This window comes from Hippocampus bargibanti, linkage group LG17 (genome assembly GCF_051943395.1).
Source record: "Hippocampus bargibanti isolate YZ-2025 linkage group LG17, ASM5194339v1, whole genome shotgun sequence".
Classification (NCBI taxonomy): domain Eukaryota; kingdom Metazoa; phylum Chordata; class Actinopteri; order Syngnathiformes; family Syngnathidae; genus Hippocampus; species Hippocampus bargibanti.
In genome coordinates this window covers 11,418,561-11,445,755 of record NC_142750.1, presented here as the reverse complement: position 1 = coordinate 11,445,755, position 27,195 = coordinate 11,418,561, and the positions used below count along the sequence as shown (strand labels likewise).

At 42.8% G+C, this 27,195-nt stretch overlaps 1 protein-coding gene and 1 long non-coding RNA gene across 5 annotated transcripts in view; one reads left to right on the top strand and one right to left on the bottom strand.

The window, feature by feature from the left end:
- The window catches only part of shank1 (SH3 and multiple ankyrin repeat domains 1), a 58,096-nt gene that overhangs the window by 11,837 nt on the left and 19,064 nt on the right, over positions 1–27,195 (top strand). For 3 of the 4 annotated variants that reach the window (XM_089018123.1, XM_089018125.1, XM_089018122.1), the window contains exons 3-16: positions 2,436–2,920; positions 8,053–8,256; positions 9,209–9,280; positions 9,379–9,487; positions 12,063–12,217; positions 14,229–14,396; positions 14,628–14,744; positions 14,819–14,896; positions 14,967–15,033; positions 16,798–16,967; positions 17,070–17,194; positions 17,352–17,515; positions 17,649–17,762; positions 17,912–17,987. In XM_089018123.1, coding sequence (XP_088874249.1) covers positions 2,879–2,920; positions 8,053–8,256; positions 9,209–9,280; positions 9,379–9,487; positions 12,063–12,217; positions 14,229–14,396; positions 14,628–14,744; positions 14,819–14,896; positions 14,967–15,033; positions 16,798–16,967; positions 17,070–17,194; positions 17,352–17,515; positions 17,649–17,762; positions 17,912–17,987 — 1,661 coding nt within the window. In that variant the 5' untranslated portion in view covers positions 2,436–2,878. Of the gene's footprint in view, positions 1–224; positions 2,921–8,052; positions 8,257–9,208; positions 9,281–9,378; positions 9,488–12,062; positions 12,218–14,228; positions 14,397–14,627; positions 14,745–14,818; positions 14,897–14,966; positions 15,034–16,797; positions 16,968–17,069; positions 17,195–17,351; positions 17,516–17,648; positions 17,763–17,911; positions 17,988–27,195 lie in introns of those variants that run through there. The other variant, XM_089018124.1, reaches the window with a different exon arrangement.
- LOC148885749 (uncharacterized) lies at positions 2,802–6,910 on the bottom strand. Its single transcript, XR_016117998.1, has 3 exons — positions 6,675–6,910; positions 3,934–3,996; positions 2,802–2,939 (listed from the first exon to the last, which is right to left on the bottom strand). It is a non-coding gene; the product is annotated as an uncharacterized LOC148885749 (long non-coding RNA).

Here is a 27,195-nt window from a genome sequence, read left to right as displayed (position 1 = left end):
TTGAATAAGTTGTGTGGCAAAAGGGGCCTTGAGTTCTGTGGCCTGGCGGGACTGTTACATCACAGCGTGGGTCGAAAAGGGTCACCTCTCGTTCCCTGTGGACGATTACGTGATATCCTCGGTGACCCCGTTTTGTATGTTCTGTTTGTCACACGTGTACGCATGAGTGTGAGTGAACCGCAAACCAAACCACATAAACCGCCCTTGTTTTTCAGACATTTGTGTGAGACAGTGTCAAACAAGCAGGCAGGCAAATTGGCCGCTCCACTTTTTCACGGCGGGAAAGTGGGCCGATATGCTCTTTGGAAGTTTCCCAGTCAAATGTCCTGGGGACCGAGACAAGGAGAAGGTCTATCTATACAAGTGTCCTAGATAGACGAGAAGGGCAGAGCGAACCACGCTGGCGTTTGTGTGACTAAAAAGAGGACTGAATGTCACTTTTGTCTTTGTTTTGATGACATCCCTGAGACAGCAGATTGGTTGACTGATTGATGACAGTTTAGCAAAAGACTGCACGAGTAAGAGAAACGATATAAAAATAAGAATGTAAACAAAAAGCATACTTACCTGACAGTATTTGTACAAAAGTACAGTTCTAACAGGATCATAGTTTTTTATCAAAGACGAACACACTGGCTAGATGAACACAAATATTTTATATGAGGAGAAAGTAAGTAGACATGAGAATGAGAAGAAAGGAACGTTAGCACAGAGCGCCGATGCGTATGTGGAACTGTCGCGGCTTGGAATTGAAGCGGATTTATGTTGGGACAGGAGATGTGAGAGTCTCTTTTCGTCAATGGATACTACAGCTTCGTGTTTGCTTCAACATTTAGTTTGTAGCAGACGCGCACATTCCACCATGACTTCCCTGATCCACTAGTGAAAAGGACGCTTTGATCCTTTCCTCTTTTATCTAGAACTGCTTCATACTGCAAAGAGGGTACAGAAATTGTCTTTTGTGTTGTGTCCCATTATTTGTTATTTGTTTTTTTGTTGTTGTTTTGGACTTCATGATGGCACATTTACAGCAACTTTGTATTTTGTTTTTCTACTTCTTCCTTTCCTTTACTCTTCCTTTCATACATTTTTGCTGCTGTGAAATGTAAATTTCTCCACTGCGAGACTAATAAAGGCTAATCCAATCCAAATATTTTAGTTCCTGCTAGCTTCTAGCCACTAATTAACTCCTGCTAGCTACTAGCAACTAATGAATTTATCAGTACAGACATGAAAAAAATAAAAAATTGGACAGGAATCTATCTGGACACCGAAACATGACACCAGTCCCATCTTCCACCGAAACTCACTTCAAGTTTAGCTTCCACCTAGCCTAGCTTGTACCACGCTGAAATGCCTCATTTGATCTGAAACCCTCTTCTTCGACTAATCTTTTACATATTCATGAAATCTGGCTGACTGGGGCATGAAAGCTATCTTTTTTTAAAATGTTTTAAAAAATGGCATAGTTAATGCTGGCCCCTTCCTAGCCCTCTCACTGAAGGTTTAGCGGGGTTAATGTGCTTTTCAAAATGCCATTGAGATGACTCGACGATTTGACCCCGCAACGGATACGGGTCTCCAAGGAAGGTTGATAGAGGGGAAATAGATGACAGATAGATTATCAGGCGCAGATTAGCATGGCTACTTTCATTGCCATTTTGATGTTTTGTTGTTCTTGTTGGGGACATGGCTTTGGATTTTAGAGCTAGCAATGTGAACCTGGTTGTCAGTTGGCCAATTTCATTTTTACTACGCTGGAGTTTGGCTAACCGTTCTATGTCATCCAATCAATGCAATGTGATGCGTTGGGAACATATTTACAGTACTTAGCGTTTTCCACATGATGCTACGTCAAGGGTGTCAGAGTCATTTTTTTGCCGTGGGCCACATTGTAGTTACGGTTTCCTCTCGAGGACCGTTATGAATTTGGGGAAGCCATTACAATGTTTCATCTCCTCCACATATTGCATACAGAAGGCATAACAAATTAATCAATAACGAGTTTTTAAATTTGAAGTAAAAAATAATGAGTGTTATTGTGGTTTACATGGTACAATTTGAAATTTTGGTTCGGACTTTAGCAAGCATCATGGAATTTCACGAGTTTGATTTGCTTTCATGGGCCAGAGAAAATGATGTGGCCGGCCAGATTTGGGACCCCGGGCCTTGACTTTGACACCTGTGTGTTATGTTATAGCCTTATTCATAAATTGCTTATAACTGTGACTAAATTTCAGTTCAATCCCTTTACAACTGAATGTCAGTTTGTCCCACGCTACTATCAGTAAATCATGCGTTTTTATCTATTTCCTGTTAGCTGCTCTTTTTAACTCGACTTAAGTGGGTTATTGTATATCTATATATTTTGGGGTCAGTGTTTTCTTATTTGCTTTTTTCACATACCTTCTCGTAATTTTGTCCTTCCTGTTCAGCATCACCCTGTGAATGATGGCGTTGCCTTTGGGGCCAGTTTCTCTGTCACCATGACGATGCCCTTCAGCCCGCTGTCCAGCGACGAGGAGCACCAGAGGATGCTAGGAAATAGCAGACACCCATACCCGGGGGAAGAAGAAGAGGAGGAGGAGAAGAAGAAGAAGAAGAGGAAGTAGAGGAAGATGAGCGCGACGAGGACGGTGAGGAGGAAAACGGCGAGCTGGAGGACCAAAATGTGGTGGAAGTCCGGCGAGGGGGTGCCAGGGCTGAGGGGCAGAGGCCGTTGGGGAAAGGCGCCGGACGAGCTGGAAACCTGGGTCACGCATCCAATCCTTACTCAGCCAATCCCCCGCACCAGCAGTCGGCTAATCATCAGCAGCGGAGGCAGAAGGAACGCACGTCCGGCACTGGTCCGCCTTCCCCCGAGGACGCCCACATCGCCATGATGGTGTTCCGCATCGGCATTCCGGACATCAAACAAACGGTGAGTGGACACCGAGGAGCTAGAATAAAAAAAAAAAAAAAAAAACGCCAACGCGACCGGCACGTCGGTTTTTGGCAACCGCCAACTTCGTTTTGTGTAACTATGGCAACAACACAACCTTTTTGGCCAACATTAACCATGCTTGACAGAAAATTTTAATTCCTTGCGAGTCAATGTTCATCTTAATTGAGCTATTGTAACTGCAACTAAATCAAGACTCGCACTGAATATTCAGGAAGTCTTGTTTTTAAGTTGGATGACGATGCCTCCCGTGATGTCACGTCTGGAACGCCCCTGACCGAGAAAGCGACACAAAATGCATTTTGCATACTTTGTTTGGTCTGAAAACTTTGTGTTGATGGCGAGATTAGAAGGAAAACACGTAACTAACGCGATGGTGAATCGTTGTGTGTTGCACCAAGACTACTATTTGATACTAGCTGACACAAATTCCCAGCAGACAAATCAGCCCATTTTCAACGGAGATTGGGCGCCATCTTATGAATTTTCTTGGATGCTACATTGGAGTCCAGACGCCTCAAAATTACACGGAAAGACTTCTTTAATCGATTGCAAACATGTATGCTTTCCTCTTCAGAACTATTTGAATCACATTCATCACTGGATGAGTAACAAGAAAGCATCTTCTCCGAATCTGAAGCCATTGTTTTGATTCTAGAGCAAGACAAGACGTGTTGGCGTGACGTCATGAACAAGAGGGCCGGACCTTCTGAAAGTGAAACTTTCTGAGGTCATTTTGAAGTAGTTTTGGGACATTTTAAGTCATTTTTATTGGTGTTTTTCATTTGACTAAAAATATCAGCCTGCGTGTTTTGGGTATTTTAGATGCTATCAAACGTTATTCTGATGTCAGTTAGAAAACAAAAAATGGTGTCGGTTGTGCTTTAATGTGTTAATAGTATAGACAGTGTAGGCTAGATATATATACAGTATATAGATTTTGTTTTGATGTAAAGCTGACGTGCACGTGTTCTGTGTGATTGCTGACTCACATTGTAAAGATGTCGTGGAAGAGAGATATCCTACACAGGAGTGATAGTGGAACAGTGACGTCTCTGGATGGAGGGATAAAGAATTTGTGGAATTGAGCAGGGTTAGAAAAACAAGTCGACGTATGCCCGCTTTCAGATTTCATATTCAAACATAAAAATCTGGGGAAAGCCCTTTGCAGTCTTTGCGATTAGAAAGTGATCAACTATGGTGGCAAAGGTTGGCTGTCACTCAAACAGCATTTTGTGAGAAGCAAACATGCAGAGAAAAAAAAAAGATTGAGAAAGCAAAATTACAAACTACCTGGTGAGTCATTCGAATTCATATGTTATTTTTCTAATTAACGAAATTATGATAGGGCGTGTTTGTTACTGTTGACCAGTAGTATACCATGATTTTAATTATCATTTATAATACTAAACTAACTAACTTGAATAAGACCTGATGAGTGATGACCAACGTTGGTGAAAAACCTCTATCAACATAATAAATGGTATTTGTATAATTATGTAGCAGATATTTAATATGCAATCTTGCATTCATATAATTACGGCCTCCTTGACCCCCGACTGATCTGTTTCGTTTTCCTCAATTTTAATTCCTCTTTTCTGGAATCCCTGTATTTTCTTTTCCTGGATATATTCTCTCACCCCCCTTCCCCCTCCCCTCTTCTGCTTGAGTTCTGGAAGTGACATATCATAAATCGTCATGTTTCAATTGAAAAACTATTTTTGACTTCCCGATCACACTTACAGGATCTCGTGTTAGATTCAAGCTTGGGGGTACAGAGGCGGCACAGAGCTCAACACAAGCAAGTTATGTATTCATGCAGCCTACCCCCCAAAATAAATAAAGAAATGAACACAATAATCCAGTCTTAAAGAAGTGGAATCTCACTTCTCGTCCGCCCACCACGTCTCTTTTCACTGTTCGTCTTCATCCACTCTTTCTGGAATCTTTCCGAGTTCAGAGAGCAGCATATTAAGCACCATCTTGCTTTTGCTCTCTATTGGCAGCTATGAATAGAAAACTAACAAAACCGGTCCTGGATTTTTGTGTCAATCTCAGAAGTTTTTTTCAGAGTTCAACACGCACAAGAGCTAATCATATTTTTTTTAACTTTATATCTTAACTCATTCAATGCCATTCCCAAATTTATTCAGGAATTGAAAATGACGTAGCGCGCCATTCTCGGGTTCGGGTTTTGGTTTTTCTTGCTAGGGGTGCTGATAAAGCACTGGCCAGACCTCTGGCCATGTTTTTCCATTCCACAAGGGGGTAGCACTTCATTTTTTTTTCCATTTTAGCACTTTGTTCCAGCTTCAGCTGTTGTTGAAGCGCTATATAAATCAATATGTATGTATTGCATTGTGTTTTGGATTTTCAAGCTCATATAACTCCAGACCCATATAATGTAGTTTTTTTTTGTTTCTCTTGATCCAGAAAGCATCATGTCGTGCACTGTCTTCCTCTATTTGGTTATTTCCCAGTACTTGATGTAGTTACAAAGCAACAGCAAAATCAATCCACATTTATGCAACAATAAGTAGCATTGTCTTGTTTTAGTTCTTTATGGGCCAGCTCTCATGGGGCTCACTTGGAGATTTTGGAAAATTATGTGACCGATCCCTTGTGGACTTCAACGCTAAAAAAGCAGCAAGTAAATCCACATTTTGGTGATGTGATCTTTTTCTTCAGTGAGACATAGCTGCCGGAAACATATCATGTATAGCGATACCTCGGCTCACGAACGCTTTAGCTCACGAACCTTTCGCTTAACGAACATTAAATTCGCGAGAATATAATCTTGGCATACGAACTAGTTTCCGGCGGACGAACCAAATCACACAGTGGCACGGTGGCTGGCGGACTAGTTTTCGGCGGCTGAATGCCAAACCACACGGTTGAACAGCGCCATGGTGGCTGGCGAACTAGTTTTCCACACCCACGTTCTTTGAGTGCAGACATGCTTTGTTATCGAGTGGAGTACTTTTGATATTAGGGGACGAAAAAGACCCCACCACCGGCTAGTGTTAAGCCTAACAAGAAAAAGAAAATTACGATCGAGCAGAAGAAGGAGATCATCGAAAAACACGAACGAGATGTGTGTTTGTGTGACTTAGCGTCCCAATACCAGTATGCTAAGTTGTAAGTGTGTTGTCTAAGCAACGGTCTCAGGCAATAGAAGAGGTTGAAAAACTTCTGTTGATTTGGATTAACGAAAAGCAGCTAGCAGGGGACCGCGTGAGTGAGGGTATTATCGCCGAGAAAGCGCGGCAACTTCACTCGGATATCATTAAGAGGCAACTACATCAATGACCATCACAAAGGTAAATAAAATGACTTTTTTAGACAGTACAGTTTATTTCTTGAATTACAAGACAATAGCACATTTATTATACATAAAAGAAGGTATTTTGTGCAGTTTTAAGGCTTATTTAGTAGAAAATCATGTTTTATGGGGACCTGGGAACGGATTATTCTCATTTTTAATGGTTTCTTATGGGAAATGAATGTTTGGCAGACAAACATTTTGCCTTACACTTTCTGGGAAGGAATTAAGTTCGTAAGTTGAGGTGTCACTATTCTTGCTTTGTATTTCATTTACATCGCTTTCTAAAGACAGCCTTAAAGCCATCAACACAACGAGCAGATCAATTCTTTTTTGAACAAATGTTTACATAACCTGTCTGCGATTGGTTGTCCTTGATGAGGAGGCGGAGGACCACAACAAGAAACTCACCCGGTCTGCTTGCGACGGGACTTGGTTGACAGATCTGGTGGAGCCGCTACTCGATAGGCCGTCCGAAACCTCTAATGCGCCTTAAGAATAACCATTGTCAGCATTTTTATTTCCCCGAAATTGCAACGGAGGAGCCCAGTTATGAGACGTAGTAGTTGTGTGCGTGAAACCGAGATCAACTAATCATCATCATTTTCTCACTGATTCTTTTGCCCTCCATTCTAAGCCCCCGCTCCTTTTTACACACGCTCACACACACGCACAGGCACACACACACACACACAAAACACAGACGCGCACGCACACAAAAAGTACCCCATCTCTACGGGAAGTCTCTATGGCAACAAGCAGCTTGCTCGGCTAATGAACCGGTTACCATGGTAACCGCGCTGGGTGTGCGAGGCGGTGAATAAAACCGAGGTTGAATGAATGTAATGCATACACAAATCCGTGTGTTTGCGTGTGTGTGTGTGTGAGAGACAGTGAGTTATCTTGTGTAAAGTCAAGACATGACAGTACCGCGTTGCTGTGGAAACAGTTGTCCTTCACGCTTTTGTGTATCGTGACTTGTGCTGACGGTGCCTCTTTCAATGAGTATGCGTACGCATGCGTGTTTGCGTGCGTGTGCGTGCGCGCGTGTGTGTGTGTGTGTTTGTGTGTGAGAGAGAGAGAGAGAAGCTGAACTCTACATCCGTTTAATTTCTATGCACCTTCTTCATTGGCTTTGACCTATTTTGCGTTGTTGCTGGCTCCCCCTGCTCGATGGAAGATGCACTGCTTGTCTTGTAAATGGGATTATTCTGACTGTCGGAGCAGCAATCAGGCGGACAATGCCTACTCCTGGAAAAGCACATGGAATATATTTAGGGAGTTGGTGTAAAATATTTGCAAGATATTTTCGACCCCTATTGACCCAATCCTGTCAATATATTTCATACACCCTCTGTGCATTTGTTTTAATATAATAAAAACAAAAAGGGAATAAGGGCAGCAATTTTTTTGGTTCCTTTTTTTTCCTTTCTCCACATTAAAAAAAACACAAATGAAAAATGTAATGCCACTCCACGAAAATGTGTCAATTTGAAAATATGGAGAAAATAAATAAGACTTTTAGGCCCACATTTTTTCAAGGTTTGTGTCTGTTTGAGCAATAAATATAAAAAGTGTAATCAAGAAAATATCTACTTAAAGAAATGTCAAGAAATATTATTTTTTATTTTAAATGTATGATTTTCAACATAAACTTTACAACACAATGGGATGTTCTCATTTTTTTCTTTTATAAGATTGTGATGATGACTGGGTGATATTAGTAATAAAACCAAAAAGATCATTGAAATTAAATGGCTTTTTATTTTTGTTTTTTGGGCAAAAACAGAAATGTTTACGCTTCAACCCCGACGCTACAGTGTGGAAAGCCAAGCAGCAGGTGCTGTGCTCGCTCACCGAGTCCCTGCGAGACGTTCTCAACTACGGGCTCTTCCAGCCCGCCACCGACGGCCACGATGCCAAATTCTTGGAGGAAGAACGGCTGCTCAAAGAGTACCCGCAATCCTTTGAGAAAGGGGTGCCCTATTTGGAGGTACGCATACCAGTGGTGGGCCGTGCATGTCACTCCTAGGCCTTCACTAGTGCTATGTCTGAATCACTCCACAGATGTGTGTGGTGTGATTTACTACACGTCCACTAGAGGGTGCCATCGGCTAGGAAATAACTTGTGACTTGAAGAACCTTAAGAAATACTGTCGTTAAACTGTTTGCATTTTTACTATGAACGTGTGAATTCATGATAACCTCATAAAATTGCAATATGATTTGCTATTTTTGCTAGCTTCAGACCTGTCCCACCTTGATGCTGTCCAACCATTAAGGTTGGAGTAAGTTTTTATGTTTTCTTTATGGGGACTAGGTTTTTTCGTCCCCATACGTCAAATGGTCCCCAGGACGTGACTGTGTAAACAGGTTTTCGTCCTCATAACCACATATAAATGAGAGCACATATACACACACACACACATACACAGTATCATCCAATCAAAATTACGCTTTCCGCCAACTGCAGCCCCAACAAATGAACAGCGAAAAAGCGAGAATATGTATTTAGTTTTATCGGCAACCTATATGCAATCATCAAAAGAGCCATATATGGCTCGCAAGCCATAGGTTCCCGACCGTTGCTCTAGGGCCTGCAGAACTGATTGTGAAGGCATTACTCACCTTGGTAACAAATGAAGGCTGAAATGTTATTAGTTAAATGCTTAAATACGAAAACACACATCTGAAAGCAGCACAACAGGGGAAAAGCAATGAAAGGAAGCTGAAAGACAAAATATAATTAACATCAGTCTGTGATTCAGATATTTTTAGACCAGCAGAGAAGGCCTTGCAGGCCGTGACGGCCCACCACTGACGCATACAATTTGACACAGCATATCACAAGCTCGCCACCTTCCAATGCGTTCTCATCATCTGTGTTTATTTTAACCTCAAGGACAAAAAAAAATGCAAGTCGTCTTCTCTTGCTTCACTTTTAGTTTCGATACAAGACGCGAGTGTACAAGCAGACCAATCTGGATGAGAAGCAACTGGCCAAACTGCACACGAAGGTGAGCACTCCAAAAAAAAAAAAAAAAAAAACGACAATACCTCTTTTGTGAGCGGGCGCCATTGCAAACTAACTGTTGTGTGTCTCTCCAACACGCAGGCCAGTCTGAAGAAATTCATGGATTACATCCAAACCAACGGTGTGGACAAGATGAGTAAATTCTTGGACAAAGGCCTTGATCCCAACTACCAGGATGCCGACACAGGGGGTAAGCACCACATCTTACCACATAAAAACAGCATGTCATGGGAGATGCGCTGATTGAGCCAATGCAACAACGTTTGTCAAGATTGTAACATATAAGTTAAAAGACAACCGACGTCACTTTTTTGTTTCTTAACTGACATCAGAAAAACGTTTTATAGCATCTAAAATACCCAAAACACGCAATATGTTTTTATTCAAATGCAAAACAGCAATAAAAATGACTTAAAGTGTCCAAAATCTGCAAAAAATTGAGCTGCGAATTGGGCATTTTCAGAAAGTCCCGCCCCCATTTTGGGACGTCACGCCAAGACGTCTTGCATTGCTGGAGAATCAAAACAATGGCTTCAGATTCGGAGAATATGCCTTCTTGTTACACATCCAGTTATGAATATGATTCAAATAGTTATGAAGAGTAAAGCATACATGTTTGCAATCGATTAAAGAATTTATTCCATGCCATTTTGAGGCAACATTGGGGAGAAACGATCACCAGAAAAGAGGCACAAAATGGCGACCTCCTGTGGCCACCTCCGTTTCCACAGGCTGATAAATTCCTTATATGGAGCTTGGACACCCTCTTCTGGCGGCTTTTGGGTGCAACACAAGGTTTTCAGACCAAACAATACAGCAAAATACATTGACGTGATGGAAGGACTGCTACAATGCGTCTTTTTTACGGTAAAGGGCGGTCCTTTAGTGACGTCACGTACGGACTCGTCACCAACTCAAACACAAGACTTCCTGAATATTCAGCGCAAGTGTTAAAAGGTAAAATATAGCTATATGCGGTGGAATCTTTGTAAAATACGCTCAGTAGATGTCATTTGAAGCCATTTTACAAATTATGAACACAACTTGTCCGGAGACGTCGGTTGTCCTTTAACTCTCCCGATTTTGACCACAATACTCACACCTCACGATTAGAGACCCAAATCTCCCGCTTTCCAAAAGTTGTTTTTTTTTGGCCGCTCTCATTTTTCACCTTTCTGTAACAATCGCCGTCATTTTCTGCCAGCGCTAAAAAAAATAAGAATCGAGAAGAGCTCAAGTCTCGCAGTGCATGTGATCTAATACGTTTGAGAACAGCAGATGAATAAACATGGCGGAGAGTATCAGCGAGAGTCCAAAGCGTACTGAAAAACAAAAAAAACAAAAAAAAAAAAGAAGTTATGAATGTCAATTTCAGTCAGGTTGGCAAACTGAATATTCTTGGATAAGAGCAAGCGATCGTGGAGTATCATTTGCATTTTGTTCAATATGTTGCATGCAGATTTTTTTATTTTTGTTGCGAAACACAACAAAACATGTGGAATTAGGAAATAGTCGATGGACACACGAAAAAAAATTCACACATTTTTCACCAGCAGTAAAAACGACTCCTCTAACAAAAGCAGATATTTTCTTTGCCAACTTCGAAGGCGAACATAATCTGCATTTCGCAATCAGGGACGAGTTTTCCAAGCTCTGAAGGCAATGTTTCCTGGATGTGATGTTGCAAAAAAATGTTCATGTAGCAGGATGAAGACAACAATGTTGGTGAAAAACGCAATAAATGCATTTTTATACGAATTGAATATATGAAGAAACAATGAAATCATTTTTGCTTTTTATTCACTTCTAATTTACACTTTTGTAATGCTCGCATTATTTTAACACACAACACAGAGTCGCGAGTATATGAAAATCTCCCTATTTATAATTTCTAAGTAGAAAAACAAAATACAGGACCTGCTGGAAAGGCAGCCATTCTCACAGAGCCGTCTTGAAGTCAAAAACAACAACACAAAACAAAATAACTATATAATAATAATACATATATAAAAATATACATTAAAAAATAATATATTTTTTTTACTTCTTCCTTTCCTTTCCTCTTCCTTCCATCCGTTTGCTGCAGTGAAGTGTAAATGTATTCACTGCGAGACTAATAAATTATGAACACAACTTGTCCGGAGACGTCGGTTGTCCTTTAACTCTCCCGATTTTGACCACAATACTCACACCTCACGATTAGAGACCCAAATCTCCCGCTTTTCAAAAGTTGTTTTTTTTTGGCCGCTCTCAGAAAAGTGGATTTTCAAGAATAAAGGGACTCTAAACATCTTTGCTGCGAGCATACGGCAAACGCTGTTCAAAGAAGTACATCAGTCAAGACAACACTGAAAAACGAGACTCCGTCTATTTTGAAGAAAATCCAATTCAATTCAATTTCTGATTTTTGAAACTGAACATGTATGTTGTCATGCGGCATCACGTGAGCAAAGCCTCCTCGGACTGCCCGTCCTCACTTTGTTCTTGGCGCCTTTTGCTCGCTGCTGTCTGCGCCTTTGTGCGGAGGTTCGCTTCACAGTCGGAGTGTCACCGAGCGAGCGGGTGTGAACACGCTGTGAATCGTGTCCCCTCTGCTGCCACTCACGCACACACATTTGCACGGTGACTGTTTACACTAACGCTCGTTGTGTGTGTGTGTGTGTGTGTGTGTGTGTGTGTGTGTGTGTGTGTGTGTGTGTGTGTGTGTGTGTGTGTGTGTGTGTGCGTGTGTGTGTGTGTGTGTGTGTGTGTGCTTGCATTTGCAGAGACTCCGCTGTCGCTGGCGGTTCAGTGCGAGCCGGGTGGAGGTGAGCCCATCCGGGTCTTGGTGGAGGGAGGCGCCCATATCGACTTCCGTGCCAAAGATGGCCTCACGCCACTCCACAAGGCCGTCCGAGGCCACCGCCATATTGCCCTCTTGGTAAAAATAACACCACAGTAAATTCCAGACATTGTTTTTAATTCATCCTCATGAGAGCCATTTAAAAATCAAACTCGCCTCTGTTGTCACCTACACACACACACACAATCGCACTGGGAAACAGCAAATCTTAATCGGAAATTGCCTTCATGTGTTCCCTAGCATACCGTATTTTCTGGAATATGAGGCGCACCTGCAACGAATGACATATTTAAAAACCTTCATATACATAAGGTGTACCGCATTATAAGGGGCGCCTTCAATGAATGACATATTTTCTCATATAAGGTGCACCGGATGATGAGGCGCATGGTCAGCTTTTGAAAAAAAATGTTCTTTTAGGTGCGCCTTATACTGCAGAATATACTGTGTTTTTTATTATTTTCTTTTTCTCTGTCAGCCATCAGATGTTTGAGAATTTGGTTTTGAAGTACAGTAAAGTCTCGTTATATCGATATTCTCGGGAGTCGGAAAAAATATCCATATAACCGGACTATCGATATATCCGATCATGCGGGCATGTAATTTTCTCCTTGAGTTCATAGAAATAGTATCGTAATAAGCAGTACTATCGATATAACCGATATCGATATAACGAGACTTTACTGTATAACCTATAAAATATACAAGTTATATACGATGTTATTGGTAATATATTATTTAGAAAATATGCAATACAAAAAGGCCTATTCGGAATCGGGACATGGTGATGATTTAAAAAGAATAACAATAAAAAAAGTTGCAATAGTGCATTTTTTTTTTTCAAAATGACAAATTACCGATGTATTGTTAAACAAATACAGTAAAATGTTAACTGGTTAATTTAGATCAATTTATCACAATGAAGTAGTATTTCTTTCATGTTTTTGCATTCAAATAAAGAATTGAATTGTAACATAAGTCATTTAAATCAATTCAAAAAAAAAAAAAACATTGTTGGAATCATTCCAATAATTCATTCACCACAATCCCCGAATTTATTCAGGAATTGAAAATATGACGTGGAGCGCCATTCCCGAATTTGTTCGGGTTTTGTTTTTCTTGCGGGGAAGGAGGGCGATAAAGCGCTAGTCAGACCTCTGGCAATGTTTTTCCCATCCACAATTGGGCAGCATTTCCCTTTTGTCCATGTTAGCCCTTTGTTCCAGCTTCAGCTGTTTTTAAAGTGCTATATAAACCAATATGTATGTACTGTATTACATTTTGTACAGCTGTCCCCATTTCAAGCTCAGATAACTCCAGACCCATATAACTTAGGAAATAACTCATTTTTTCCCGATGAAAGAGGAGAGTCTAAGGTTTCTAATGGTGTATTGGTCCTAAAACTCAATCTTCTGTGGATCCTGGAATTTGAGTGAAAATGACAAAAACCCTGGCACTGGAGTGTACACAATTTTTGCACATAGTCTGGCAATGAATGCGTTCACATAGAATTTACATTACACTCTTATTATTCTTAAAGCTAATGAAAACATTTAAAATCGATTTTATAAACACTAAAATTATATATATTTTTAACTCATTCACTGCCAGACGTACAAAATTGTGTCCACTCCAGGGTTTTTATCATTGTCACTCGAATTTCAGGACCCACAGAATATTGAGTTTTACGACTACATAAACATTCAATGCAGTGTAAGAAACCTTAGACTCTCTTCTGTATCAGAAAAAAAGAGTTAATTCCTAAATGATATGGGTCTGGGGTTATATGAGCTTGAAATAAGGGTGGCTGTCCAAAATACCGTGCAATACATAAATATTGTTTTATATAGCGCATTAACAACAGCTGAAGCTCGAACTAACATGGAAAAAGGGAAATGCTGCCCCTTGTGGAAGGGGAAAAACATTGCCAGAGGCCATGGCCAGAGCTTTATCGGCACCCAAACAAGAAAACAAACAATAATAATTTGGGAATAGCGCTCTACGTCATATTTTCAATTCCCGAATAAATTCGTGAATGGCAGTGAATGAGTTACATTTTTTTAAATTTTCAATTGAAATGTTGGCACAGGTCCTGCTGTCTCTGGGCGCCTCCCCAGACTACAAGGACCGCAGAGGTCTCACGCCGCTGTACCACACGGTGCTGACAGGCGGTGACACCTCATGCTGTGAAACGCTGCTCTACCACCACGCCAAACTTAGCATCAGGGATGAGAACGGCTGGGACGAAACGCACCAGGTCTGTTCGTCTGCGTCTCATTTCGTCTTCGTCTTCATCTTCTATGTGTGCGCGTGCATGTCCATCGTGCCGCCATCAACACTTAGTGGGCAAAATTCGTTTAGTTTCATGCACAATCGTCATTGCGGAATGAAAGAATGAAGTTGTTGTACAAATGATACTTTGTGTGCATGCGCAATGGTCTAAATGCATGCCAATGTGTCTGTTTCTGTGTGTGTTGTTGCTCCTCAGGCGTGTCAGAACGGCAACTCTCAACACCTGGAGCACCTCCTTTTCTACGGGGCCGACTCCACCTCCCAGAATGCATCTGGAAACACTGCCTTGCACATCTGTGCTATATATAACAAGGTACGTTTTACATCATATGTCGTCTGTCGACTTTCTCCGATTGTCCCGACCACAACGATTTCAAATGAAATTAGGAAAGTTGTGCACGAATTCTGCTCTACCGAGGAGCCAACAAAGAGACCAAGAACAACAACGGCCAAACACCCTTCCAGGTAATGATTGACGGCGTGTGAGTCTTTTGTTGGTTTGAAAAATAAAGGATTGTGATGTCATTCACTCTAGGTGGCTGTCGTGTCGGGTCATTTCGAACTAGGGGAGATCATCAAAAACCACCGAGACGCCGATGTAGGTCAGTATATTAGCTGCTTCAAAATAAGTAAATAAATGAGTGAATAAACAAACAAATAAATCAATGAATGAATGAACAAATAAATAACAATTAAAATAAGAATAAAAATAAATGGGATTTTTTTTCATTTAAAAAAGTATTTTTCTTCTTTAAAAAACAACACTGAAAAGTGTAGGTTTGATGGCAAAATAAAGCATTTACAACAACAAACGAATAAATCAATGAATGAATGAACAAATAAATAACAATTAAAATAAGAATAAAAATAAATGTGATTTTTTTTTTCATTTAAAAAAGTATTTTTCTTCTATAAAAAACAACAACACTGAAAAGTGTAGGTTTGATGGCAAAATAAAGCATTTACAAACGAAAATCACCGCTGTCACAATTTCACATTTGATTATCCCCATCACTGTTACCAAACTCTTTAGTAGCGGTGGTAGTAGTAGTGGTATTTACGTGTGTGCGCGCGCGTGCGTGTGTGAGTGTATGGACTTACATGATGTCATCGCTTGTAAATACTAATTAAAAATACTTTTCATCATCTCTTCTTTTGATGATGCATGAGCTACTTTAATAAGACACAATGCTGCCATCTGGTGGCCGTCATGTTTTTTTTTCTTTCCCCGTCTTCACCATTTTACACCCAGCGAGTTCACATGAACACAGATAAATTCATTTTCAAATGCATTAATGTTGTTTCTTTCCATGTTTCTTATTAATAATTGTTAATTGTATATAATTATATTATTGTTAATTATATACTCCGTTTGAACCTATTTGATACTCTGTTGTGATTTTTTTTAATGAATTAATCTGTGTTTATATGAACAAGCTCGGCGTAAATGGGTTAATTTAATGACCAAAACAAAGGTGGCCATGACATTTCGCCACCTAGTTTCATAAATAAAGAAATACTACTACTACAACTAGTACTAATAGTAAAAATAAGAAGAAGATGAAGAAGAATAAAATAAATAAATGCGACACAATATTGGTCTCACCAATTACGTCAACAGTGTTCCTTGTGAGGAATTTTGTTCATGCTCCTTAAATATTTCAGAATCAGAATCATCTTTATTGGCCAAGTGTTTAGAACACACAAGGAATTTGTCTCCTGTAGAATGCGCTGCTCTAGTATCATCATAAAAATACAATACAAATAAGTATAGAAGGTAAGTGGTACCTCTCAGGAACAACTGTGCAAAGTATAAAGCGGAGCTAAAGTGATCAGTGGTAAAATGAATTTCACAAGTTTGATTTGCTTTCGCGGGCCGAATAAAATATTGTGGCGGGCCAGATTTGGCCCACGGGCCTTGACTTTGACACATGTGGTTTACAGAGTTAATGGCCAGAAGGCAGAAGCTGTTTAAATTTCTGCTGAATTTAGTGCACATGGATCAGTTGTACCTGCCAGAGAAGAGTATCTGGAAAAGGTGGTGGCCAGGGTGCGGAGGGTCCAGTGGGATTTTCCGTGCCCTTGTCTTGGTTCTTGTAGTGGGCAAATCCTCTACAGTAGGAATGGCGGTGCCAATGATTTTTTTCCGTCCCCCCTAACTGTCCGTTGAATTCGTATTTTGTCCATTTTTGTGGCGGCCCTGAACCTAACCGTAATGGAAGAACATTGGATTGATTCCGTGACTGCCATGTAGAACTGTCGTAGCACCTCCCGTGGCAGGTCATGCTTCTTCAGCAGCTTCAGGAAGTACATCCTCTGTTGGGCTACCAACCATAACCCCAAAACCCCTCACTCCCATCTCCTAGTTCCCTTTGTGGAGTCTCCAAAGTACGCCCCCCAGAGGCGCGAGAGCACGCACAGCCTGACGTTGCCTCACCCACACCCGTTCCTGCGTGCCAACAGTGACAGCAGTATGAATTTACCCGACTGGATGGCCATGCCCAACTCTCTGAGCACCAATATCGTCTCTGTGCAGGTACCCCACCGGGGAAAAAAATGTTGGACTTTGGTACTTTTATACCTTTTGGTTCCTCACAATTCTCAAATGGGCCTCAAATTCTGTATTTTTCCCTCATAGGGATTCAAACACACAGGAACCATACGCAGCTCCAGCAGCCCACGAGGGGCCAGGACACGATCCCCGTCCCGAGGGAGGATCGGGGACAAGGAGGACCGAAGCCGGCAGCAGAGTCGCAAGCAAGGGTGAGGCGAGAAGGAATTTGGATTTCATTCAAATTGCACCCAACCCATTTTCTTTGGAAATTATAACGCTTGGATAAAACCAAGAAAGGAGTTAGCCCACCCGAGTACTCAGTGTCTCATTTTGCCTTGTGTGTGTTTGAAATGTGCGCAATCTCAGGCCCACCGCTGCCCCTGCTACCGCAAGCACAGCGAGCACGCAGACCGCAGGCCAGCGTCGACGCTTGTACAGCGCCGTGCCCGGGCGCGTCTTTGTTGCCACACGAGCGCACTCGGCCCAGGGAGAGCGGGAAATCAGCTTCAGCAAGGGCGACAAGGTCAAAGGTGAGTCCCAGACGATCCGTTCGTAGAAAGTGAACAAGTTGACCTCCAGGAACCATTTCAGCGAGCTGCAGGATTCAAATCCGAATGATCCTTGTTGGATGGATGACATGCCGGTTTTGTGTGTGGCCAACAGTGTTGAGCGTGGGAGAAGGCGGCTACTGGGAGGGAACGGTCCGTGGTCGTACCGGCTGGTTCCCCTCTGAATGTGTCGAGGAAGTCTTGCTTCGAAGTCAAGAAGCCAGATCAGGTCAGTTTTTTTTTAATTTTTATCTTGACTTTATCGTTTGGGAGAGGGGGGGAGTGATCCATTGTTTATGTGTTACTGGTATTACCAGAAATTCTGATTGATTGTATATGCATTATTGGTATTAACGTGAATTATAATTCTGATTTCAGAGAGCCGTGGGGAGCGTGCTAAGCGTTTGTTCCGTCATTACACAGTGGGCTCCTATGACAGCTTTGACGCTCCCAGGTAAGAAAAAAGTTTCCCCGCCGCCACCAAAGCGCTTTGTCCTGCTCGGAATCAAGCGTGTGTTCAATTGTTTTGGGCACGGACCACATGCTGAATCACACTTGCTTCTGTTGTTGGTGTGACTCTGACTGCAAAGTGTTGTGACTGTAGTGGTGCAGGATGCCGTTTTCCCTGAAGGAGGTACCAGCTGTTATAGGGTTAGCGTTATGGCAGCTGTTCACTTCATTTGAGGTTTACTCATACGTCTGTCAGTTCACTCATTTCTAGATAGAGCGCGTGTGTGTGTGTGTGTGTGTGTGTGTATGTATGTATGTGTATGTATGTATGTGTATGTATGTATGTATGTATATATATATATATATATATATACACAGTGGGACCTTGGCTTATGAACTTAATTGGTTCCCAGACAGAGTGTGTAAGGCGAAAAGTGTGTATCCCGAAAATTAATTTCCCATAGGAAACCATTAAAAAGAGAATAATCCGTTCCCAGGTCCCCATAAACCATAATTTTCTACTTTCTAATTTTCTAAGCCTTAAAACTACACAAAATATACCGTATTTTATGTATAATAAAAGTGCTATAGTATTATGATTAAAGAAATAAACTGTACTGTACAATAGTCATTTTATTTACCTTTGTGATGGTCATTAATGGCTTGATGGAATGGAGTGTTCGGTTTCCTCAGCATTAAACACTTGATGAGGAACATGGGCTTCTTTCATCATCTTGAGGAATGATCCCTTGTGGGTGCTTTCTCTGTGATAAATGTATCTAGTTATTCATCAATTGTGATCTGTTTAGCTGGGATGATAGCTTTTTGCATCAAGTGTAAAGATGACTTGTGCGGGTTATTTGTGGAGCCTGATTGATGGGATATTTTAACTGTTTTCTATCCATTTTCTCACTATTCTCACTATTCTCACACTCTCACGCGTTTGTTTTTTTTGTTTCAAGCTCTGTCACTTTCGTGTGTGTTTTCTCACTCTCTCTCTGTCTGCCTGTCTCTTTAATGTTTAACCCCTTCTCGAACTGCTGGGTTCTTGACCAATCACGTGGCTTTAACCAAAGACGCCATTTTGTTTTTTGCAGAACGGCCTCACTCTCTCTCTGTCTGTAACCCCATCCCCCACTGCTGCGTTCTTGACCAATCACGTGGCTTTAATCGAAGACTGAGGGCGGGGAATAGAGGACAAAAACAGAGGCCAACATTTTCTTATTAGGAGAACGGGCTCGTTCGCGAATGACACATCACTCATTGTGGCAGCGCCGTGTGTATCCCGAAAAATAGTTCATATGCCAAGGTAAAATGTTCATAAATGTAACGTTCGTAAACCGAAAAGTTCGTAAGCCAAAGGGTTTGTAAACCGAGGTCTCACTGTATATCGAACCCTCATCTCCCGTATGCCAAACCGATGTCTTACCCGCTGAGGTATCTAGCCGCTATAGGATCTACAGCAGTGACATCGGGATGTCATTCAGGCTGGAGAAATGTAGTCGGATGGTGACTGAGAGGGGCAAGATAGTCCACACTGAAGGGGTCTCACTCCATGAATGAACAATAGCAGACATTGAAAACAGCTACAAGTACATCGGTATACCACTAGCCAATGGCAACCTCGAACTAGCAACAAGGAAAGCGGCTACGACCGGGCGAGGCAAGTCCTAAGAAGCCAGCTCGATGGCAAGAACAAGACCTGGGCAATAAACAGCTATGCCCTGCCAGTGATCAGATACCCTGTGGGAATAATAAGTTGGCCAAAGGAAGAGATTCAGCCCACGGATGTTAAGACCCAAAAGCTCCTCAACATGCATGGTGGGTTCCATCCCAAATCCAGCACCCTGAGACTGTAAACAAGCCATAAGGAAGGAGGCCGGGGACGAGTGAGTGTGAGAGCCACTGTCCACTGTCCAGGATGAAACATCCAAGCTCCATGAATACATCAAGGAGAAAGCTCCAATGGATGACGTTCTTTGACAATGTCTCAGACAATGGGGAACAGAGGAGTAGGTGCTGGAAGAGGGACTATCATGATAGGACAAGCCCTTACATGGGATGTACCACCGAACCATAACTGGAGTGGCTGATCTCAAGAAGTTCTATCAGTGGCTAGAGAGGGCTGGCTTAAAGGACAGCACAGAGGCACTCATCCTGGCTGCTCAAGAGCAGGCCCTGAGCACCAGAACCATAGAGGCAGGGACATACCACACTAGGCAAGACCCAAGGTGTAGGTTGTGCAAAGAGGTGTAAGATGCTGTCAGGGAAAGCCTACATGGAGCGCCATAACCAGGTGGCTGGCATAGTCTACCAAAACATCTGTGCGAAGTATAGACTGGAAACCCCAAGGTCAAAATGGGACACACCTTCCAAGGTGGTCGAGTATTACTGAGCAAAGATCCTGTGGGACTTCCAGATACAGACCGACAAGATGGTAATGGCCAACCAACCAGATATCGTGGTCATAGATAAAGGGCAAAGGAAAGCCATTGTCGTGGATGTAGCGGTCCCGAGTGATGGAAACATCAGAAAGAAGGAACATGAGAAACTCGAGAAATATTAAGGGCTCAGAGAGGAGCTAGAGAGAGCCTGGAAGGTAAAGGTGACAGTCGTGCCTGTGATGGTCAGAGCACTCGGGGCAGTGACCGCCAAACTAGACGAGTGGTTGTAACAGATCCTGGGACCAACATCGGATATCTTGGTCCAGAAAAGCCCAGTGCTGGGAACAGAACGGATACTGCGCAGAACCCTCAAGCTTCCTGGCCTTTGGTAGAAGACCTGAGCTAAAATGCGGGACAGACACCACCCAAGGGCCTGAGACAAGGATTTTTTTTATATATAATGTAGATATGTTGTGATCTGCATTGGCTTAAAAACATGTCAGTCCCTCTCAAATACATCTAACATTTAATAGTAGCCCCGCTAGCTGCAAATGAGCGACTTAGGCCACATTGTTGTCGACCGTTTCCTGAGGGAAACTCTTCCTCGCCCGCCAAGCAAATGTCGTAAAGCGGTCTGAGTGGAGCGCAGATGACTTTTCGGGTGTCCTCGTCTGACCTGCCGCTGGCCCTTCCAATTATCTCAAGCGGAGGAAATGAACAGACCGCATGTGTTCATGCGTATAACAGCTCGTCCCTCATCGCCAACTCCGTCAAAGGTAATCAGCGGCGACAATGTTTGCCTACCAACACTGAGTGGAGAATTTTTTTCAAAAGGTGAAAAACTTTTGCCTTATTGAAGCAAACTGGAAATTTTTCAGCCTTCCATGATAATCTTGAATCACTTTCTCTGTGCTCCCACCAAACAGCCGGCGGCCATTATGGTTCGGCTTGGTAGAGCTCGAAGATGATCAGGATGGACAGCTGCGTGAGGGTGGGGCGAGTTGGGGAAGCAGCCATCTGGCGAGCCGGGCGCATGTCTAATGTGCCCCATGGACCGCTGGGCGGGTATTTTGCTCGTGCTGTGCTTTTGGGATCGACTCGCACTAATCGGGTCTTGCATGGTCATTAAGGAAATTAGCTTAGCCAATTTTTGTCTTGAGTTACGAGCAAAAAATGTTCACTCAGCTCTGTGCTAACGCTCCTTCCTTCTTATCGCGGGTTCCTCAAGCCATGTATCCATCCAGCCGCAGACTGTCCAACAGCACCGACCTTTCCGCTGAACAAAGCGGGGCTGTGAAGATGCTGCCCATTACAGGCGCAAAAAAACCACAATGGCCCCAGTGGTGTCCAGCGATGACAGTCGAATGGCACAGACATTCCTCCCATTCAAAAACAGTACTGGCATATTCATGCTGCCGAAAAGGCGCAACCGCCCAGCACAGTCTCCTCCTTGATGATTGTCGTGGCCAAAAATGCTGAAAAACAATTGGTATCCGATTCCACACGACGCACAACAACACAAAGTGACAAAAGAAAACACAAAAACAAGACAAAAACAACAAAAAAAAAGCAAGGCTCATAAGAGAACTTGCTGACGGCTGCCTACTCAGGCGCCATCTTGGACTTCCGTTGTTACCTTGGAGAAAAAAAAGGCCTCGTTGCACGAAGCCCCCGATATTGGATCTGGATCCTAATTTATCTGGAGTGCAGAATCCCTTCCAAATTAGCCTTCAAAGATTTTCGTTGCTGTGCTGAAAGGGGCAAAGAGACGCATACAGATGGAGCTTTGATATGACTTCATAGTCTAATTGTCATACCGCAGAGTCCTTGACGCTTGGGTGGAAAGTGGCCAAACACATACACACACAGGGACACACGCATGGACATGTGAGAGGACGAAAACTCTGTTTTTGTTTAAAAAAAAAAATATTATAAAGGTAAAGGCCCCAGTCAATCATAATAATTTATTTTTACACCACAAAATGTGTCACGATAATCTTTATAAATCCCTAGATGGGGAAATAATATGAGGGTGACTTTTTTCCCCCTTCAATAAATAAAGCAAAATATTTACAAAATATTCTGCTTGTAAACAGCTGGGACTGGCTCCAGCACGCCCACGAGCCTTGTGAGGAGGAAGCGTTTCAGATAATGCATGGATGAAAGGATGTTGTTTTGCAGGGAAACGCCATAAAATGATGACATTCTTGAAAATAATCTTACGAAATTTTAAGGGTGGAGAATGAGGCATACTTGAGCCTGTCCCTGTTGTTTTAGGGCAGTAGGTTGGGCACACCCTGAACTTTGTGTCACATGAAATAAAAAAAAAGTGTAATATTACACACATTAAATTAATAAAAACGCATCATATTAATAATAATAATAATAATAATAACAATAATAATAATAATACATTTCATTCATATAGGTAGATAGATTTTTCTGTGGGTGAGCAGCGGCAGCCACACGCGCCAGGGTTCACTCAACCCGGAAGTAACTCAAATAGATAGAAAGCTAGCTAGCTAATAGATAACCAATAGATAGCCAGCTAGACAGCCAGCTTGCTAGCCATGAAACTAATAGATAGCCAGCTAGATAGCTAATCCATAGCAAATAGCCAGCGAGGTAGCCAACTAGATACATTAGCTCATTAGAAGACCGTTTGAAACCCACCACCACCTCCACCAGGAATATATATATATATATATATATATATATATATATGCACACACACACGCGCGCACACACACACATGAGGGTTCGAATCCTGTTTAGGGCAGAGATAAAATGAGTACAAAACATCATCCAGTGTGGCCCTTCACCCTAATGCCTACCTCATACAATGATGAGAGACAATAAATCTAATGACATGCTTAGATGTCGCTCGACCAAACATGGTCTGCGTCAGGTGCTGGGGAACCAGAGCACCTTGATGAAAAATGGGCTACTGGAACAAAGCGGAGATGGACGAGATGCGATAACATGGCTCTGTTGGAATGCTACTACTCAAGCAACCCTAGTCAGAGCGGTTACATGCGGAGAATGGGGGCTGAATGGTTACTTCGAAACCCACAGTCACGGTTGACCACTAAACAACTAGTAGCTCAGTGTTCCAATATCCACAAACGGCAATTGCTTTCACAACTTGAGATTGATGAGGTACAACACAAATTCCACATCAGAGGAAGAGGTTAGACCAGAGATTGGGAGGCAAGCCCCAATGAATGAGGAGATTGGGAAGCCAGCCCCAATGAATGAAATGCTGAGCAAAGCAGCAACTGACCTGAGAAATAAGATCATGGCAAGAATAAAAACTGGGCAACCAAGAAACCGATTACAACGGCTATGTGAAGTACCACCTGAAAGTCTCATGGAAACTGTGAATGCAGCACTGAGAGCGATCCCGACTGGAACGATCACGGAAATCAATGAGCTGATACACGCTTCAGCATCAGTGATCCTAGAAATGCTTGGTTACAAGAGCAACTGTGAGAGCCACGAGATTCGTTACCCACCATGAAAAGACGGTTGGAGGCTAAGATCAAGGCGGCTCGGAAAGATGTGAGTCAATTGACGGAGACCCAGAGAGGTGTGAATAAAAGGCCAATACCCAAGAGGTACATGCAGATAACCATACCTGAAGCACTCGAAACTGCCAAACAAAGGCTCCAGGTCTTGTCCAGTCGCCTAAAGAGGTACACGAAAGAGAATGAGTCCAGAAGAATAAACAGGCTGTTCGCAACACAACCTGCGAAAGTGTACGCTCAGTGGCAGGGTTCTAACAGCAGAGCAGACCCTCCAAGGCTGGAAACTGAAAGATACTGGAAAGGCATATGGGAGACGGAGGTCGCACATAACAGCAGTCTGCAATGGCTGGTGACTCTGAAAGAGGAGCACAGCAACCTCCCTGAACAGAACCCAGTTACCATCACAGCGGCAGACATACAAGAAAGAGTCTCAGGTATGGAGAAACTGGACGGCACCAGGCCCGGATTTGGTCCACACCTACTGGATAAAGAAACTCACAGCACTCCACAAGCGCCTAGCAGCACAAATGAACCAGTTGCTGATGGATGGGACTCACCCAGGATGGCTAACCGAAGGGCGAACAATCCTGATCATGAAGGATTCCTCAAAGGGTGCAGTTCCTTCCAACTATCGGCCAATAACCTGTCTCTCATGTCAGGCATCATTGCGGCTAAGATAAGTGAACACATGGATGAATACATGAGCAAAGCACAGAAAGGCATTGGTAGAGATACTAGAGGTGCCAAACATCAGCTGCTGGTTGACAGAACAGTCGCACAAGACTGCAGGTCCCGACATACCAACCTGTGCCCAGCCTGGATTGATTACAAGAAAGCATGTGACTCGATGCCACACGCATGGATCACTGAATACTTGGAGTTGTATAAGGTCAACAGGACCCTGAGAGCCTTTGTTGCAAACTCAATGAGAATGTGGAAAACACACTTGAACCCAATGGCAAGCAAGTGTCCATCAAATGTGGTATATACCAAGATGATGCACTCTCCCCACTAATCGCCAAGACAGGCTATGGATGCCGCCTCAGAAATGGAGCTACAATCAGTCACCTCCTCTACATGGATGACATAACGCTGTATGCTAAGAGCGAAAGGGACATAGACTCCCTGATCCACACAACCAGGATCTACAGCTCAACAAAAATCTATACTTTAACAAAAAATCCTTATGGCTCTTACACAAATGTTAAGTAAAACTATTATAAGTTCAAACTGTCTTTGGCCACAAAAAAAAAACAGATTTTATTGTCCCAGATGCTGGCTTGAAATGACTTGATAGCAAAATTGTCATACCGCAGAGTCCTTGACGCTTAACTAGAAGCTAGCCAAATGCACGCACACACACACACACACAGAAACACGCACATGCACACACTTTGATACACATTCATCCGAGAGGACTGCGAGAGATGAGGAGAATGAAAGCAAGGAGGCAGGAAGGAGGAAGGGAAGGATGAATGAAGGCGGTCGGTGAGCAGGATCGAGTGGCTGCGCACCGCGATGAACGACCGCTCGCTAGCCGGCCACTCGGACTGAGATGATGATGATGATGATGTGAGTTTCTACCGCCTCTTCCTCTTCTTGCTGTCTTTCCCGTTCATGTTTTGTTTGGGGGTGACGTGCACACATGGAGACAAAATAGTGGGGGGAGGGGGCGGCGATACACTACCATATTAATAGTATGCCATCGCTTGACAATCATATATTAGTTGACAAAACAATACGGGGATGAAAAATGTGTTCTACTATTGCCATGGTTGCAATTCAGGATGACTGTGATCTGTTTCTTGTTTCTGTCAATTCAGCGATGCATTGAATTTCATTTCTGTCCCTTTATTCGAACACTTGATGGCAAATTGATGGTGTATAACATAGGTGTCAAAGTCAAAGTCAAAGTCAGCTTTATTGTCAAATATGCTAATATGCATGACATACAGCACAGATGAAATTAATGTCCTCTCGGACCCAGCGTGCAAGACATGCAAGGCACTTATAACGTGGCTAAAAAAGACACAATTGACAACAGACAATACATGTAATTTCTGTATGTAAAGTGAGGTAGTGTCGTATGGAAAGTGAGGCAGTGACGTATGTAAAGTGAGGTAGTGACATATGTAAAGTGAGGAAGTGACGTATATAAAGTGACGTAATGTAGTAATGCAAAAACGAACAACAAGAAAGGGTTGAAGTGAGGTCTTGCAGAAAAAAATGAGAACGAAGAAAAAAATAGAGTTCAGGGTGATCGTACAGCATGTAGCGTGTACTCAGAGTTCGGTGAGTGTGGCAGTGGGAAGGGGCAGGCTGGGCAGGGCTGGGAGGGAGTTGAGTCTCCGGACTGCCTGGTGGCAGAAACTGTCCTTGAGCCTGCTGGTCTTGGCTCGGAGACTCCGCAGTCTCCGACCCGATGGCAGCAGGCTGAAGAGGCTGTGGGAGGGGTGGGTGGGATCGCCAGCGATCCGGATGGCTCTGCGGGTGAGGCGGGTGTTGTAGATGTCCTGAAGGGGGGGGGAGAGAGACACCGATGATCTTCTCAGCTGTCCTCACGATGCGCTGCAGAGTCTTACGGCAGGACACGGTGCAGGCGCCGTACCACACGGTGATACAGCTGGTCAGGATGCTCTCTATGGTACCGCGGTAGAAGGAGGTTGTGATGGGGGTCGGGGCTCCAACTCTTTTGAGCTTGTGGAGGAAGTACAGGCGCTGGTGGGATCTCTTGGCCATTGATGCCGTGTTGTGTCAAAGTCAAGCTAAATCTGCCCCGACATATAATTTTATTCGGCCCGCGAAAGTAAATCAAGCACGGCAAATGCCATGATGCTTGCAAAAGTCCCAAACAACATTTCAAACTGTCGCATGTAAACCACAATAACAATCATTATTCTTGACTTCAGATGTGAAAACAAGTTACTGTATTTATTCGAGTATAACGCGCAAAATTTTCAACCTAAAAAAAGAACTCAAAGTTTGGGTGCGCATTATAAACGAGGCCTGGGAAAAAATTCTCAACTAATATTAATGCTTTATCCCTTACAGGAGGGGGCAGCATTGCCATCGCTATTCTCCATTGGCCCTTCAGTATCGATTCTCAGAAAGACCCGGATCACATGCGTTCCTTTTTTTTAGGATTATTGATTACCATTTCTTTAGCTACACTTCATTTCCTTTCCTCGCCTCGCCCACACTGAAAAATAAGTTAAGCATTACCAATATTTAGAGTTTCGGTTCAGTGTTCTTCATATTTTAATTGATATACTGTTACCGAGCCCAGGAAAAGTGAAACCAA